An 18,409-nucleotide genomic window follows, 5' to 3' on the forward strand; every position below is an offset into this window, starting at 1 on the left:
ACACTATGATCAAGCAGGATTCCTTCCTAAAAGGTATTTGAAAGACAATGTCAGAACAGTTTGTAATATTTTGTAATATTATGAGAATCATCCAGAGAAGCCACTGGCTTTAATTTGTTTAGATGCTAAGAAGGCTTTTGACAATGTTCGTTGGCATTTTATGTTACAGCAACTGAAAGGCATGGAATGTGGTGAAAACTTTTTGACAGCGGTAGAAGCAATATATTCCTTACAAAAGGCTAGGGTGACAGTGAATGGCGAACTAACAGAGGTAATTAACATTCAAAAAGGTACAAGACAAGGCTGTCCACTGTCCCCTCTACTTTTTATTTTATCTTTAAAGTATTGAACAATCAAATAAGGGAAGATGCAACTATAAAGGGAGCTGTGATAAAAGATGAACAATATAAACTCAGAGCCTTTGCTGATGACTTAGTTTTCATACTAGAACAGCCAATGGACTCAATAGATTGTCTTCTAAATAAAATCAAACAATTTGGCTATTGGGCAGGGTTAAAGATTAATTACCACAAAACAAATTTTTTTACAAAGAATGTGACGATGGAACAAATACAATCCTTTCAGCAAAAATTTTTGTATGAAAAAAGAATTAAATATCTAGGTGTTGTTATTTCAAACAGGTGTAGCAACTTAAAAGCAGATAATTATGACAAACTACTTAAAGAAATTAAAAGATTTGGAAAAATGGCATGATTTGAATTTATCTTTAATGGGAAGAATAGCCTTAATAAAGATGAATATTTTACCAAGGTTATTATTTCTGTTTCAAACTATCTCAATATTTTTAAATAGTGGATTTTTTCAAGAACTAAACAAGATGGTTGCTAAATATTTTGGCAAGGCAAAAAATCTAGAATTAAATTAAAGACATCGCAGGACTCCAAATTAAGAGCAGGTATGGGCCTTCCAGACTGGCAATTGTATTATAAAGTATCTGCACTTCTTTGGATAAGAGACTGGATATTGTTGAAGGACAAGAGACAATTGGGCAGCCGTGGTGGTCTGAAGCAGTTGAACAAAGCAGAAGTCAAGTGACACCTTGATTACAGTGAAGTAAAGTTATCTGGTAGGCAGAGGTTTATAATGTAAAATGGTACAATGACAGAAAAGTAAAATTAACAAATTGAGCAAACCTTTGATCAAATTTGTTAATTTTACTATTCTGTCATTGTACAATTTTACATTCTAAACCACTGCCTACCAGATAATTTTACTTCACGGTCATCGGTTCTTAAATCTGTACCATGTTGCATTCTGGGCCACTGCCTACCAGCTATGTATGGCTCTGCTCAGCTATGTATGGCTTTGCTCACTGTTCTGGATTTCTCATCTGATGAAGTGTGCTTAAGAGCACACGAAAGCTTACGTTCTAAATAAAAATTGGTTGGTCTTAAAGGTGCCACTTGACTCCTGCTTTGTTCAACTGCTTCAGACCACCACGGCTGCCCACTTGGATCTATTTTAGTCATATGATAATATAGAACAAGTCAAAGTTTGGGTTGGGACTTATGAAGGTACAAAGATTCTCTAGAGCTCACCATGAATGGGCTGGGAGACACAGTATAATAATAGCTCCTTTCCTTATCATAACTGCACCAACACAGATTTGGGCCATCTAAGAAGCTAGTGGTAACATCCCCCGTTTTTTCCTCTTCCCTTAGGAATACTTTACCATGCCACAAACCTGTAATGTAAGCTAATTTGTTCCATACAGGGAGGCTTGAGATACCGTAGAGATTCCTGATTTAGAGACTAAATCTGAACTTACTGGTTATACTGCTCTGTCCAAATTTTCAGCTCAGCAAAGATTTCTTCAGCATTTACATCACTAGTTTCTTCAGAGTCATCTGGATAACACTGTGGCTGGAACAGATTCATTGCTGTAGACTGAAACATTTGTAGAATTTCTCAGAAGGCATTTGCATCACTCTTCCAAGTGACTGACATTTTAAGGCATATATGTATTTCTTTACAAGTTCACCTGTCAGGACCATTTCTGATGAAAAGAATACTTCCAATCATGCCCAGTTTACACTGCACTATCAGGGAGCTGCTACTGCACAAGGAAGGGCTGAGGGAGGTCCCATGAATTGGTACACTATGACAAGATGAAAAAACAGGCTTTCCCTGCTTTCCCAGGTAACTCCCATGCCCAGTCCTATCTATTGCTTGCTTCAATGTGGTGATCTAGCAGTGCTCTTCTCTTCCTCATCAGTCATTATTCCGGAAACTGAGGAAGGGCAAGGCAACTTACCCATCCTGGCAATTTCCCCTGTCAGCTTTCACACTGGGTGTAAAATATATGTAGGCCCACTACAAGTGGAAGGAGACCACCAGAAGTCCATCATGACTAAGAGACAAAATTGATTTTTTTATAACTAGAAAAATACTGTGCATGTGAGGTAAGGACGGAGTGGAGCCAGTGTACTACAGGGTCAGGACAAGTTATGTCTAGCAAAAATCCCTGAATCCTCAGAGCACAGAAAGATAACATTACACACCTTATGTATTCAGTCAGTTGAGGTCAAGTCATCAATATAAAAGGGTAGCAGGGTAACATACACTCCCTGTACTGCAGCACTTTATTTTTCCATAACAGTGAAGTGTAACTATTTCTTTTATGAGATAAAGTAAAAGGAAAGGAAACCATTAGGTTTCCATTGGGCCCTATGTAAATTTTACCCCTTCTAAATTGACCAATGTGTTCTGCATAAAATAATGAGAGCAACTGAGGACTTAACTATCTTCTCTGTGCTTGAGTGTGTGAGAACACAAGGAATTGGTGGTTAGGGTTGGCAGCCTTCAGGCCTGGAGATCTTCCACTTTTACAACTGATCTCCAGCTGGCAGAGATCAGCTCCCCTGGAGAAAATGGCTTCTTTGGAGACTGTACCATGCTGAGGCCCCTCCCTTCTCCAAATCCTGCTCTCTCCCGGATCTACCCGCAAAGTCTCCAGGTATTTTCCAACAGAGACCTGGCAACCCTAGGTGTATTAAATGAGAGAATACTATCCAGGTTACTAACCACAGCTTAGTACCTCAATACTGTGGGTCTAACAGCGTAAAGTATTATTCCACTAACTACAATAGCAACAATCACATATATTTAACATTTACAGCATTTATATAGAATACAGAAATATCCATGATTGAATCCTCACTAAAGAACATCAGTGTTTTATAAAAGGCTTCTGAGTTTGCATTTCATTAAGTGTATAAGGCCTCTAAGGGCACACAAATGGTCCTGTCTAGCATGCTAATGCTCTAGCTTCAGATATGGAGGCAACAACTTGCATTACTGGGTAACTACTCCCCATCATTTCTTTCCAAGTCTTATGCCTAACAAGGTTTTTAATTATTAAGATTTTAGACCCAGATATTCTGCAGGCTTACTGAGCAGGGGCTGAAATACCCTTATTCCTTAGACCATTTATGCCTTCCTTTCTTGCCAGCTGAAATGGCAGCATGTTATGAGGCAATTAATATCTTCAGCAAGGGACATTGTTTTGGTATGGCCCCCACACAACCTCTATAGTACAAGCATGTTTTTAGCCTTTTCCTCTGTTTATTTCTTCTTAAGAAGGCTTTCTACAGATAGTAGGAATGTATGACATTTTACTGAACAGTTAACTTTTAGCGCACTGGCAGAGCATTCCTAAGCAGAGTTGCACCCTTCTAAATCCACTAAATTGATTTAGAAGGAAATGTAAAATTTGTGTCACAGTAGCTTCCTCCCACCCCAAAGTAAAGTACATACAAAAGAAAACCTACACCTAGTTTTTGTCTCCGTGCATGAAGAGCTTTGATAGGGTTCCCACATATAACTCTGCTGACACCTGGCAAAAAGAAATGAAAAACAATTTGTTCCACTTTACGATTCCATATGCTTTTAAAACTGGTTTTATAAAGCAGAATGTCCAGTCTACTTATACACAGGAAAAAACTAGAGGGCAACAAAAAGGTCCTTAAAAGTGAACAATGGAAAAAAAGAGACTATATGAAAAAATGCTCTAAATACAGTACAAAAGTGTGTGTAGTTTATTCAAGGCTTTTTTTTTTTTAGCAGAACTGCACAGAAACGCTGCTCTGGCTGGCTTTGCATCAGGGGGTGTGGCCTAATATGCAAATGAGTTCCTGCTGGGCTTTTTCTACAAAAAAGCCCTGGTTTTATTTCATAAGCACTATATGCAAATTATACAAAAATATAGATGGGAACCCTCTCATTATGGAAAGAGTAAACTAATTACTCAGAATTACTGATAATATTATGAGATTCCACAGAGGTGGTGAATTTCAACTACATTCATATAGGGTAAGGTTGAACTTTCACCTGAAATTCCAAATGTTGGAGTTGGATTCAGACTCTAACTTTAAAAGCTGAACCTCAACTGTGACGACACATAGTCAAACACAAAACTGAGATGACACAAGAGTCCAACAATTACTTCATGCTATAATTACACCAGTCTATTCCTGTTATAGGAAAGGAAAGGTCCCCTGTACAACATAAACCTCAATCATGATGCAAAGGAGAAACAGCCTGAGGAGGCTTTCAAAATATCTTTCTCAATGGATGCTGGTAAATCATTATCATATAACCCCATGTTCAAAATCTGTTAAGGCTAAGGAAAAAGGAAAGGTCCCCTGTGCAAGCACCATTCATTTCCGACTGGGGTGACATTGCTTTCACAACGTTTTCACGGCAGACTTTTTTATGGGGTGGTTTGCCATTGCCTTCCCCAGTCTTTTACACTTTCCCCCCAGCAAGCTGGGTACTCATTTTACCAACCTTGTAAGGATGGAAGGCTGAGTCAACCTTGGGCCAGCTACCTGAATCCAGCTTCCGCCGAAATCGAACTCAGGTCGTAAGCAGAGAGTTCAGACCACAGTACTGCAGTACTGCTGCTTTACCACTCTGTGCCACGGGGCCCCTTTAAATACAAAATCCCCAATATTTTTATATAATCTTGTGTTAAAGTTAGGTAACAGACCGCCTGAGAAAAGGTAAGTACATCCAAGCAAAAGGCTTACAAACTTTTCTCCTGTGGAGACTACTATAGTGGGACTTTGAAGCACAAAGAAGTTCCCCTTGGAGGAGCGCACTGTGCAGGAGCCACCCAGCCGCTTTTGGGGAAAGCAAATTTCCTTGATATTATCTCTGGTTTCAACCCACAGTTCTTTCAGTTCCCACTCACTTGAACTTAGTAATGCAAATCTGTTCTCTACATGGTCTTTAAGCTCTTCAGGAATGTTGCTTAGGTTGTATTTTGGCAATATAAATGTTTTGATATTTTTCTTCAGCTTTATTGCAGTTTTTGATATTAACAATTCATGGTCTGTACCACAACCAGCTCCTCATCTTGTTTTAGCAGCTACAGTAGAACTTCATTAGCTAATGTAATCTATTTGATTTCTTTATTGGCTGTCTGGGGGTGTCCACATATATAATCACCTATTAGGTTGCCCAAAACGTGTTTTCAATGAACAAATTGTTGTCTTCATAGAATTCTATGTGTCACTTTCCTGCTTCACTTCTTGTTCCCAGCACTAATCTTTCAACAATATTTGATTCTGTTTTGTTTCCTACGTTTGCATTCCAGTCATTTATGATTATCAGCACATCTTGTTAGGTGTGTAATCAATTTTTTCAGTGTCTTCCTCCTCAGCATCTGTAGTTGAAACATAAACTTGGATGATGGTTATATTGATAGGCTTTCCATGCAGTCTGAGTGATATTATTCAGTCTTGTTTTCAGTCGCACAGTCAAGTCTTTGCGACCCCATGGACAGGCCCTCCTGTCAGACTTTGTATTATAGACCCTGACTACCTGGGCTATCTGACTACCTGGGCTACCTTATTATTAGCACACCTCCATTTCCTCTATGTTTGTCATTCCCTGAATTAAAGTTAGAGTCCAATGGCATCTTCAATGAGCAGCATTCCAGGACATTCAATAGGTGACCTCAAAGTAGCTGTTTTATCGCAAAGGTACTTCAAAAACATATTGGAAACTGCTGAATTACAAATTTTTACAAACCTTGGAACAAATACCTCTCCAGGACTCCACAGGGATATTGGTTTTTTAAAAAATCTCACTGCACATGCTAAGTTCATTCAGTCATTACATCTGTATTTTCACCAAGAAGGGCTACACATCCTCTTTATTTTAGTGTATTTCTTATTTGAAACAGTAGAATAGTGATTGTAATGTAATGCAATGAATCAGATTGGTATATTGGAATGTATTCCTCTGGTCTGGTAACAGAGGAGACATAACACAGCACAACAAATCACTCCAACTCAAGGAAAAAGATACCACTACCTCCACACTTGAGAGGAGATGGATGGAGTCAGGGTTGGATGATTACTCTTAACACTCCATAATTTACCTGTTTTCTCCCAAAATTGAATCTAAATAATGATAACCATATAAACTTAGCTTGTTGTTATTGTTTGCATCTGTTAAAAATTTCATTATATTGTATGTTTGCATATCAATTTTCTGTTCAACCTCTGTATGGACTGGTAAGTCTCATTCCATTCTGTCTGACAAAGTGTGTATGTACATGAAAGCTCACACCTTGAATAAAAGTTTGCTGGTCTTTAAGGTGCCAGTGGACTCTTAACTTTGTTCTGTGGCTTCAGGCCAACGTGGCAACTCACCTGGATCTACATGAATTAAACACTGTAATATTCTGAATGATAATGTCCCAATCCAGTCCATTTTAGTTCACTCACTCCCAGGAATGCAATGTTTAAACATTCCATTTCTCATGATTTTGAGCTTTCCTTGATTCATACTTCTCACGTTCCATGTCCCTACTATATATGTTGAACAGTTTTGAACTTTCCTTTTGCATTCATTCATATTAACCACTGAACATCCTGTTGGTTTTAATCCAGTTGCATCATTAAGAATAGTGCTACTTGTACTTATCCTCTGCTCTTCTCAATAGTTGATTGAGTCCTATCTGATCTGTGGGTTCTGTCTTCTAGCACTATATCTTTTTTAACTTTAGATTGTTTCATATAGGGTTTTCAGGGTATGAGATGATCAGAAGTGGTTTAGCATTGCCGCATTCTGCACAATACTAAATAGGTTTTGCTGAAGTGGCATTGCCATTGTCTATAATAGATCCTCCATCAGTGTCACCTTCCTCTATTGCTGTTGCCCTGTAGGATTCCTCTGCCCCCATCACCACTGGAACTGTTTGTTCTCTCCTCTGATGTGGCTGTTGATTCCTGAAGGGAATAAATCTATGCACACACAAATCAGTCAAACCTCGGCCTATATATTTAGCTATAAGATGGCAGCATGAAAGGGGAAGCAGTATTTAGTTCTCTATCAATATCTGGATGGGGTAATTGATCAGTGAACTAGGCTGCCCTGCTTTGTTGTGTCTCAGATAAAGGGGGAAGGAATGGTAATGTTAAAGGAAAGGGGAGAACACAGTCATACTGTACAAAAGCACCATGTGCATACGCCACTCAATAAAGTTTATGGAGAAGACAATACTCATCCTCATCTATGTGTATTTCCTTTTTTCTTTAAGAGAAGCTTATGAGTTGAAGGTGGGGGAGAACATCACAAGGTGATATTTTACCATGTGTCAAGTCACTGGAATCATCTTCTGGTACTATCTCCTCAGAAAGTGTGGACTCCAAGAAGGTGTTATTACTAGAGAGTAAATGAGCGGTAGGAGGTCTCTGCGCAGTCTGTGGCCTGGAAGCGGAGAAGAAATTACTTGTGGTCGGTCTTCCAGCAGAACATGGTCTTCTTGTTAGTGATCCTGAATGAGAATCTGAGAGGCAAGATATATTTATTTATTTAATCAGATTTATATCTTGCCCTCCCCTGATGGACTCAGGGCAGCTAACAAAAAAATAAAACAACATAAAATATTAAAGACAAAATTACAATAAGATGGCACAAGTATTCAATATTAGCGAAGTATGACAAACAATAGTAAACAGGAATCCTCCCCCCCATCTTGAAGTTAATTTAGCATTTCTCTTAAGTACAGCCTCTAGAACAAGAGTTAAACACAGGTCCTTCAAAGTACTTCTGTACAACTCAAGGGCTCCTGTTAGAGTTGAACTAGCTGACTCCCTTTATTTTATATGCCAGTTTCTAGTCACTGTGATGCCATGGCAGTGCAAATGAATATGTAGCCATGGCTACTTAAGATCTCAGAATGCAAGAAAGAAAACCCAGGTCGATTCCCCATTAGCCTTGTCCTGGTTTCACGTGCCTCTTCTCCACGGCCCTTCCGTCCGATCTTGCACAAGCTGCCGCACAGCTGTGACTTGCCCCGCCTCTTTCCCATGGCAAGCAAGATCCTCTGAAAACCGGTTTCTGCTTGCTGTGGAAAAGAGTCTGGGCAACTTGCAGCCCCACGGCAGCTTGTGCAAAATTGGATGGAAGCGCCATGGAGAAGAGGAGTGCAAGACTGGGACAAGGCTAGTGGGGAGTCGGTAACACATTTACAATGGGTATAAAAAATAAGCACAACTGTTTTTTAAAGTCAAGTAGGGATTTTCACATTTAGGTGAAAAACTGTGGGAGTTTTACAGAACATATACTACCAACTGTAGCTTTGCTTTATTTGTTGCTACACTAATGCAGGATTTTTTAATATGGTACAGCACAAGTTTCCTTGTCTTCCTAGAAATTCTTGTGATCTAGAAAAAGTCTCACAAAAAGGGCAACTTCATTACAGAGTACAGCACAGTACAGGTCATTAACTCCTGAACAGAATGAAACACTAAGAGCTTTTGAGCCTTATTAAATTATTTTGTAAATGGACAGGTAATTTAAATGAATACAGTGATCTCACACGTCTTAAGAATTTTAAGGATATTATTTCCTGGGCAATAATTTTTTTATATGAAATGTAGTAAGTGGAATACAGAGCCTTGCCAAAATGATAGTTTCAGATTTTTTTCTGCTACAGTCCAAGAGCCATTGTAAACAAGATTTTTAGGATGAAACTAGTTTCAGGTAAGTAGCCATCTTGGTCTGAAGCGACAGAACAAAGCTTGAGTCTAGTGGCACCTTCAAAACCAACAAATTTTATTCAAGGTTTAAGCTTTTGTGTGCATGCACACACCTGAAGCACACAAAAGCTTATACCCAGAATAAAACTTTGTTGATGAAACTAGTTGTGAGGGTAACAGAGCTGTGTCTCCAAAATTCAGAAACAGCAGCATATGAAGGAAGATTTCAGCACACCCTTCCTGCTAGCTGTTTTTCTATTACAGGTTGCTCATATACTTTCCTCTCCAATTTACAACTGTTTGACATGAGCCATGTTTGAAAATGTGGCTCTGCCACTCTGGCTTAGTTTCACCCTTCTACTGTTGTTCTGCATGAACCGAGTTACTATCCATTCTTATACCTGATAACAATGCCTGCCTTGCTGTGCACAGGAGAGAAAGCATGTGCTTCCTTCTCCTGAAACACTAATAAACGTGTGATTTGCATAGTAAGTTAGCATACCTAAACCAGCTGCCTCTTCAACTAAACTTCCTTCTTTGATGGATTCTTTGACCAATAGCCAATCTTTGTTCATTTTACATGGGATGGCAATTTGGTTTGCTGGTACTTCATCCAACATTTTTAAATGAGGAATGAGTTTATTCACTTCAGCTCTGTAGTTGTAGTCTGTGACCTGGAATGGAATGGAACAGTCTTAAGGGTAGTCATTTTAACCATATGTTCAATAAAAGTCTAAGAAATAGCCAAAAATGCATATGTACACCCCGCTCAAAACTGTGCAAGTAGTAGTTGAAGGCTTGGCCTCTGATTAGTGGGTCTATCCTACATGATAAAGGTAACCATTGTAGATGTCATAACTATTGTACTGTCTCCTCCATGTGCAAGAACGTCAGAAGATTATTTTGCTCAAGCAGCCACCAGGGATTGGAAGAGGCAAGATTCTCATCTAGCTGGAGGTTGGAAGGTGTGTGAGTGTGTATGTGAAAAGAAAGTACAGTTAATATACTGTAAGAGACAGAGAAAAGCAGACTGCAAACAGACTCTGCAAGAAGCTGGCTGAAGCACTTTGAAAGCACAGGATCATGTTCTTTGGATCTGCTGCCCTATAGTAGTTCTAGTTTGCCTCCACTAGTGATCTACTAGTCAACAGACCAAATACTACAAAGCTGGTACAAATTCCCAGTGTTCTCTCTTCGAAAGGGAATCAACTCAGGTGAGCACTAGCCCCTGCAACCTCACCACTTGGAAGAGTGTGTATAGCATTTCCTTTTTTCTGTATGAGATGAATATTACTTGCATTCCTGATTAATTAAAACAGAACCAAAGAGAATTTTGTTCAATGTACCAAAAATATTCAGCCCTTTTCTCTGAAGAAGACGATGGCATTGGATTTATATTCTGCCCTCCACTCAAGAGTCTCAGAGCGGCTCACAATCTCCTTTATATTCCTTCGTCACAACAGACAACCTGTGAGGTGGGTGGGGCTGAGAGGACTCTCACAGCAGCTGCCCTTTCAAGGACAACTCCTATGAGAACTATGGCTGACCCAAGGCCATTTCAACAGGTGCAAGTGAAGGAGTGGGGAATCAAACCTGGTTCTCTCAGATAAGAGTCTGCACACTTAACCACGACACCAAACAGAAGCATTCCCTCTCACTTCATATTGCCTACTCAACTGTTGCACTAGCAATCAGACATTTCTAATCCAACCACACCATTACTACTGTATACACAGAGAAATTTTCCTCTGATTTTGGTGATATTACTATACCCCCAGGCATACTTGGGGGTACCTCTGTGTGTGCATTTGGGCGTGCATTTGACTTCATCCTTTCTTCTGACCATTCTCGGGCCATTGCCAAGATCTTTTCAGCATCACAGTGCATCTCCTGCTTCCCATTCTGAGTAGTTCATCTAAATTCCTGGCAGCTTACTTGCCTTCATATTTTCAGATGGAAAGTAGCAAGTAGGTGAAAGAAAATCAAGACTTACCCTTCCCCTGCCTTACTTCACTGCATTCTAATCCTTCATGCACTTTTCAGCTCAGCTCCAATAACAGAAGTAAGCTGGACTGGGAACACAGAGAGGACGGTAACACAGGAGAGGATTTGTTCTCCACACCCATGTGCTCTTTTATAATAATAATAATAAGAAGAAGAAGAAAAGATCCTGCCAGCCCCTCACTTAATAGATGATAAATACATGTGGCTGCCCCCCACAGACTTATTAGTTTGGCCCTTAGAATAAATGGCAGAGATGCATGGTAAAGGTAAGGCTCTGCAAAACATCCTTTACGCTGGAGGGGAGGAGTTAAAGAGCTGTTAGTGACTAATCTCGTGTGGGAGATACCTCCAAATAACATAATAAGATATCCTTGAGCTCTGGTGCTATGCTAAAGTCTAGCTAGGAGCCAACTTAGTCCCTGAGCTACACTTTACTTGTCCCTGACAAATGCCCTTTAAAGCAACATTTTAAACTGTATTACTTTAGAAAGAGCATTGCCTCTAGCTACTGTCTTGTACCAAGCAACTTACTGTTGCTACACAATTTTAGCAGGAGCAGCAGCATTGAGCAAATACAACTGGAAAGATTTTTTTAAAAATGGATCACAAAGTGCCATTCCATTAGGGAGCACTATGCATTGGTATAATGTTACAGTGGCTTTCGGCCAACGTTCTTACCATAAGTGAGTAAATAGTACAGAAGACAAAATCATCTTCTCACATACTTCATACTCTACATGGTGTTTCTCACATAGTGCATACTCTACATGGTGCCCAGGCTACAGACTTCCAGTTTGCAATTCTGTCCTGATTGAGAGGTGCACAGAATGGTTCTGCAACAGCAGTTGTGATGGAGACTGCCACATTTATCATACGGTTGTTGGTTTTGATTTAGATAGCAGAAAGGGATGAGCTCATCTGGGAATCAAATTACACTCAGCAAGCAGAGAGCCTTTAAAACTGAATCAGTATATACAATTATGTTTTAAAAATACAAGGGCATAATCATACAGAGCTAGTAGATAGTTCTGTCTAGTTGAAGTCTAAATCACAGACTTGAAACAATATGAAAATAGGGGATGCCACACACCCTCTCTCCCTGTCGATTGCTCCCAGTTCTTATGCATATTTTGGAGGACAAGGCACGTTTTCCTGTCCCTAGTCCTAAACTTATTAGAAATCAGCAGCCTGTGCTTTGGCTGATACATTCAGACGTACAGGTACCTTTGAACATGACAACTGTGCAATTTGTTTTTAAACTTCTTTGTTTTAATGTGTTTTAATTATTTATTTATCTGGGTACTGTTGTGAAGCTGAATGGCTTACATATTTGCCTTTAATCTGGCCTTGGCCTACTTGTGGGGAGGGGGGAATAAGAGAGAGAGAAGGAGAGAGAGAGAGAGAAAGAGAGAGAGAGAGAGAGAGAAAGAAAGAGAGAAAGAGAGAGAGAAAGAGAGAGAGAAAGAGAGAAAGAGAGAAAGAGAGAAAGAGAGAAAGAGAGAAAGAAAGAAAGAAAGAAAGAAAGAAAGAAAGAAAGAAAGAAAGAAAGAAAGAAAGAAAGAAAGAAAGAAAGAAAGAAAGAAAGAAATTGAGCCTAAAATTCAAAATACTGAATCATGTACCTGCAAAGAAATAAGCACCAGTCAGGAAGGTGAAAATAAGTACTGCAGTTTCATAGGAATGAACACTGTAGCTCCCACTTTTAGGTGAGTATCTAACCATTTTGGATACCAACAGCCCTCAAGACAGTTTGCATTAAGTATTTTTGTACTAGAAATAGTTCACAAGAGTAACTTCTGATCTAAATTCCAAAGGGGTAGCCATGTTAAAGAACATCCTAAATAGATTTATACCCATCCACTGAACATTGTTTATGATTGAACTGTTATGCTGCTGCAGACAAAACAAGGTGCCTTGTAGTCCAGTAAGGAAAACAACATACTGCACAGTAGTTGTCACATATGTTGGAGCTAAAACCTCTCTGAAGTATGATTAGTTTAGAAAGATGATCCCTCTATAACAGGGGAGAGGCCAGTCCTTGTTTACAGATAGCCCCCAACATGAAGTAACCACTCACCAGGAATAAAATATCAGTGGAAAAGCAAACCCAAGGTCCAGCCACTGCAACAGCTTTGTCCACATAGTCACTCAAGTGACATTACCGCAGAACCTCAGTAACATTAGCCATACCATGAAGGGGTCATTCACCTACAAATCCTCTTAACATGGAATAATCTATTATGTACCAGCAATGTTCTTTTGTCATTTACACTAAGCAACATCTACGCAAGAGAACAAATGTACACAAGTCAGACATTGAAAATTGAAACACTCAAGAGACCAGCAAAAGAGTATTTCAGAACACTGAATAAAAGCCATAAAGGTTGCAGTACTTCACTAGAAAACTTTCAAAAGGAGACTCCACAGAGAAGCTGTTGAATTGCAATTCATATGCAGATTCAATATAATAGGACAGGCTAGTTAGCGGAGTCACGACATACAGCTTTATATATGCTATATCAATCTGTTCTACCTTGCCAGTTCATCAACAGTTAGAAATGGTCTACAGCAAGGCACAGTGAATCATTCTTTTGACTAGATCTTGTTTTCATTTATGCTCTGCAATATAATGTAACACATCTTGTCTAAAAAAACTGGGCCTTTTGACTTCTCTTTGAAATAAATGCCTGCCCTCTTCTGTTTGGAGCATGTATGTACATGTTTCTGTGCATGCACACATGTATACACACACACACATTTACCATGTAACAATTCATGCACTTGATGAAATGGACTCTGACTCACAAAAGCTTTTACCATAATACATGTATTAGTTTTTGGGCAAAAGTGTCTTGTGAGTGACACCTTTATTTATTTTATTTTAGTATATTTCTATTCCACCCATTTCCCGTAGGGCTCAGGGCAGAGTACAACATATGATAAAACAATAAAATACAATAAAAAAAACATTTTATAAACAAACAACTCAACAGCACTCAGAAAATTTTAAGCCTCTTTTCACCTTACATAGACCTTTTGAATGTTAAGTTAAAACATATGGTTTTGAGGCAGACATTTGATGGGAGATTTGAGTCTCCCAGAGTCATGCATGCTCTTTTCTTCTTGCATCCAGGCCTATGGGGAGAGCTGGCTGCAGTATTTCCCTCTGTGCTGTTTTCTACTCCTCAAGCTGCCCCATAGAACTGCTATTGGCTCTACTGCAAAACTTATGCATAGCTACTGAAAGTGTTCCTTCACTGCTACCCACTGCTGATCTTTCCAATGCGGTGTACAAAGCAGGACAGGTGCTTCAACTAGAAAACATTCAGTGAAGAAGATCCAGGTGGGTAGCCATGTTGGTCTGAAGCAACAGAATAAAGCTAAAGTCCAGTAACACCTTTAAGACCCACAAAGGTTTATTCAAGGTACATGCTTTTGTGTGTACACACACACTTCAGATACAATGAAATGGGAGAAAAGCATTTAAACTTATAGACAGGGTTGAAATTAGCATAAATTAGCATATAACATGATGTAGACCAGGGGCATTAAACATGTGGCCTGGGGGACGGATCAGGCCCCAGAGGACTCCTATCAGGCCCACGAGCAACTCACTGTTGTCTGCTTCCTTCTGTATCACAGCTTGCTTTGCCAGGTTTGCTCAATCAAGCTACAGAACAAAGCCTCTATTTTCTCTATTGGCTGACCAGTACATGAAGCAACTTCTGTACAAAAGCTTGCAATGCCCAGCCATTTCATGTTTTCCCCTGGGTCTTAGGCTCAAAGCATTGACCATGAGATTTCTGTAATGAATGTCAATAAATCAAAATTAGGTTTGCAACTTACAGATGCACACCTGAACAACACCTGAACAGTATACTCAGGATTGCTACAGCACAGGCATTGTATTTATTTATTTAATTAATTCAATTTTTAGCCTGCCCTTCCCGTAGAACAGGCTCAGGGTGGGTTACCTCATAAAAACAGTCAACAGTAAAAACAGTAAACAATCAATTTAAAATATATAAAATCTAAAATTACAACGACAGATTCTGCCTCACAGATGTGACCTATTGTCCAGGTCCAGCAGATCTTGTAGCACTGGGATGGAATAAGGGGGGGGGAGGCCGGTAACAAGTGACGCCTACTGCCTCAGCTGAAAGCCTGGTGAAAGAGCTCTGTTTTGCAGGCATTGCGGAATTGAAACAGATCCTGCAGGGCCCGGATCTCCAGAGGGAGCTCATTCCACCGACCAGATGGACGTCTCTGGGGCTGGCTATTACCAAAAATTGTTGGTTTGTTGATCCTAAGGACCTATGGGGCTCATACAGAGAGAGGTGGTTCCAAAGGTATGCTGGCCCCTGGCTGTATAGGGCTTTAAAAGTAAGTACCAACACCCTGAACCAGATCCGGTACTCAATGTGTAGCCAGTGCAGTTCACGCAGCACAGGATGGATCCGTGTCCGTATAGGAGACAAAGTCAACAGCCATGCAGCAGTGTTCTGCACCAGCTGGAGTTTCCGAAGGAGGATCAAGGGCAGCCCCACGTAGAAAGAGTTACAATAATCTAGCCTGGAAGTGACCATTTAGTGGGTTACTGTAGCCAGGTCATGGGGGTTGAGATACAGGACCAACTCTCTGACCCACCTCAGATGGAAAAAGGCTGTATCCAGATTTTGATGGAATAATTCAGAACAAGAGGTGGCAGTTATCACAGACTGTTAAATAAACAAAATATTGCAAGAGTGCTAATCTTTTAAGCATATTTTATTTTATTTTTTAAAAAAATCTTTAATTGTGTTTGTGTCCTTTATAAAGTTTATACCTTTTCTACTTGGCATTACATTTTATGACGCACATAGTCTGGCCTGATAAGGTCTCATTTATGTTAGATCTGGCCCTCATAACAAATGATTTCACGATCCCTGAGGTTTTGAGACAAAGCAGGGACAACAAGCAAAGTGCACAGGGTCAAGTGAACAGTGACTCACAAAAGCTCTTACCCTGCCACAAATGTTGTAAAGTCTTTAAGGTACTGCTGGACTATTCCTTTTTTCTACTGCTACAAACAGACTCATGTAGCTACTCATCTTGATCTAACTCTTGGTAGTAGTTCCTGATTCAAGAAGACCCAGAAGGGAGGGGAGAGAGGGAAGGGGAGAAACAGAACAATTCCCAGGTTGCAAATGCTGGTGATAGCGCGGCTGAAATGTAGGATGGGGAAAGGGATCTTTCGCAGCCTTGCTTGGCTTTGAATGGATCAGAGAGAAAGAGAGCATGCCAAGCTAAGCCAAGCTGATTCTGTGCACAACATCGATGTGACAACTGTGTTTTTAAAAGCCAGCAAAAAAGCAGCAGCAATGAATGTAACAACAGAGACTCATCATTATGTAGAAGCAACCTAAGAAACAACTATTTTGTCATGCAGTTTGAATAAAATTTACCTCTGAATATTGTGGACTTGGTTTCAGGCAAATGAGATTCCCTTCCATGGTAAGAGTAGTCAGTTTGGTACAGAGTTCTAGATACTGAACCTGACCAATGTCCTCAATGCTGTTTCCTTCTAGGTCTAGAATTTCAAGATGTTCCAACAGGCTCACAGGGCTTAAGTCAGCAATATTGTTGTACGCTACAAAGAGTTCCTAGGGGGGAAGAAATATTTAAGTAAGCTATATTAAGCTGAAGCATTTGAATGCATGTTTTCTAGTCTTTTGGATATAGCACAATATTTTATTTTAGATTGTTAATAATTTTGAACTCTTAGAACCAGGAGTCAGCTTGAGTACAATATATGATAAACTATGGTGGTGATTCCTTTCTGCACAACATGCATTTGATCCGTACTTAGTGTCTTTTAAAAAAGATTCTAGGGCCCTTAACGTTTTAAAGTCTGATCTACTTCCATGTATAGTACCTAAAATGTATAAAGTCCCTTGAAAGAGAAAGGGATAGTCCATTGAAAGAACTAATGAATGGAAGTACAAGGAAGATAAATATTGAGTAAATGTATCAATTGCAGGAGTTTGTGAAATAATTAATCACCCTACCTTCAAAGAACAGCAGGAAGAGATGCCATCTAAGTCTGAAAGCCCACAGCGAGCCATCCAAAGGACTTGAAGATGTGACAATGCTGTTCCAAGGTCCCTTAAGAGAACAAGAGTTGCAACAGAGACTTTGAAGCCCAGCTCTCCCACTAGTTAATCATATTACATTTGTATTCAGGAGCACATGTAAGTGTAAAGTAGGAGAAGGAAACGTCCAGAAATTACATTTCTGTCAGCAAAGATTTGTGATTATGCATCACACCCGGTTCAGATTTTAAAAATGTGATGACAGCATACACCTACATTCCCAGAAATAGTGTACTTTGTTCCAATGGCTGGTGAAAAAAGTGCAGAACTGAAAATCAGTATGAGAGTGCCTCAACTAGAAAAAATATGATAGATTTAGAATGTATTCTAGGGGGCAAACTACAGGCAAGCTGAGCCCTGGGCAATGAGCTGGAAGCATCATCTTCTTCTTAGAGACACTAATGCACACTCAAGCATGGAGACAAAATGGGCACTAGATATGGTAGTGTATTCTCCACTTTTATCCTTCAGATTCTGTTTGCACACTTCAAGGCTTAAATCAATCTTCTACCAAGGAGAAATAAATTAATAAAACAAAACAAAACAAAAGCTCGTTCAACCCCTAAGCAGGGCTTTTTTTAGGAGGAACACACAGAAACGCAGTTCTGGCTGGCTTGGTGTCAGGAGGTGTGGCCTAATATGCAAATGAATTCCTGCTGAGCTTTTTATAGAAAAAGCCCTGTGTTAAACAATGGTGCCATGTGGTGTGTGGCCTAATATGCAAACGAATTCCTGCTGGGATTTTCTACAAAAAAAGCCCTGCCCCGAAGTATCCTTTGACAAAGGGGCTGCCTATGGAACTGCATGTATGCAGCTAGGCCTCCCAACCCCAGGTGGAGCCTGGAATTCTCCCAAAATTAAAACTTCTCTGCAGGCTACAGAAATCAGTTCATTTGAGAAAATTGATTCAGAAGATTGATTCTGGGATAACATATTCCTACTGTGAGACTCCCCCTACCCAAAGCTCCATCCTTCCAGGCTCCATGCCTAAGTCTCCAGAAATTTCCCAACCTAGAACTGGCAACCCTAACTGCAACTCAAATTTAAGTTAATTTAAAATTTAAATCTTGTCCTTCATGTTATATGACTAATTCTGAACCAGGCCAACAGATCAGTAAAAAGGAACTAGGGAAATACAGGGATAGATTTCACTACAAACCTAAAAGTCGTCACAAGTTTGCAAAAAAAAAAAATCCCCCTCAAATCTAAAAAAAGTACATCAGCAGAATAAAACTCCCCAAAATAACAGAAATATGC

At 39.7% G+C, this 18,409-nt stretch overlaps 1 protein-coding gene across 1 annotated transcript in view; it reads right to left on the reverse strand.

Annotated features, from left to right (window-relative positions):
• LRRC56 (leucine rich repeat containing 56) overlaps window positions 1–18,409 on the reverse strand; it is an 84,996-nt gene that overhangs the window by 11,497 nt on the left and 55,090 nt on the right. Inside the window, exons 5-10 of the mRNA XM_060262846.1 lie at window positions 17,069–17,165; window positions 16,466–16,663; window positions 9,520–9,691; window positions 7,625–7,822; window positions 3,792–3,856; window positions 1,790–1,908 (exon numbers count right to left, since the gene is read on the reverse strand). Coding sequence (XP_060118829.1) covers window positions 1,790–1,908; window positions 3,792–3,856; window positions 7,625–7,822; window positions 9,520–9,691; window positions 16,466–16,663; window positions 17,069–17,165 — 849 coding nt within the window. The remainder of the gene's footprint in view (window positions 1–1,789; window positions 1,909–3,791; window positions 3,857–7,624; window positions 7,823–9,519; window positions 9,692–16,465; window positions 16,664–17,068; window positions 17,166–18,409) is intronic.

This window comes from Heteronotia binoei, chromosome 21, assembly GCF_032191835.1.
Source record: "Heteronotia binoei isolate CCM8104 ecotype False Entrance Well chromosome 21, APGP_CSIRO_Hbin_v1, whole genome shotgun sequence".
NCBI lineage: Eukaryota > Metazoa > Chordata > Lepidosauria > Squamata > Gekkonidae > Heteronotia > Heteronotia binoei.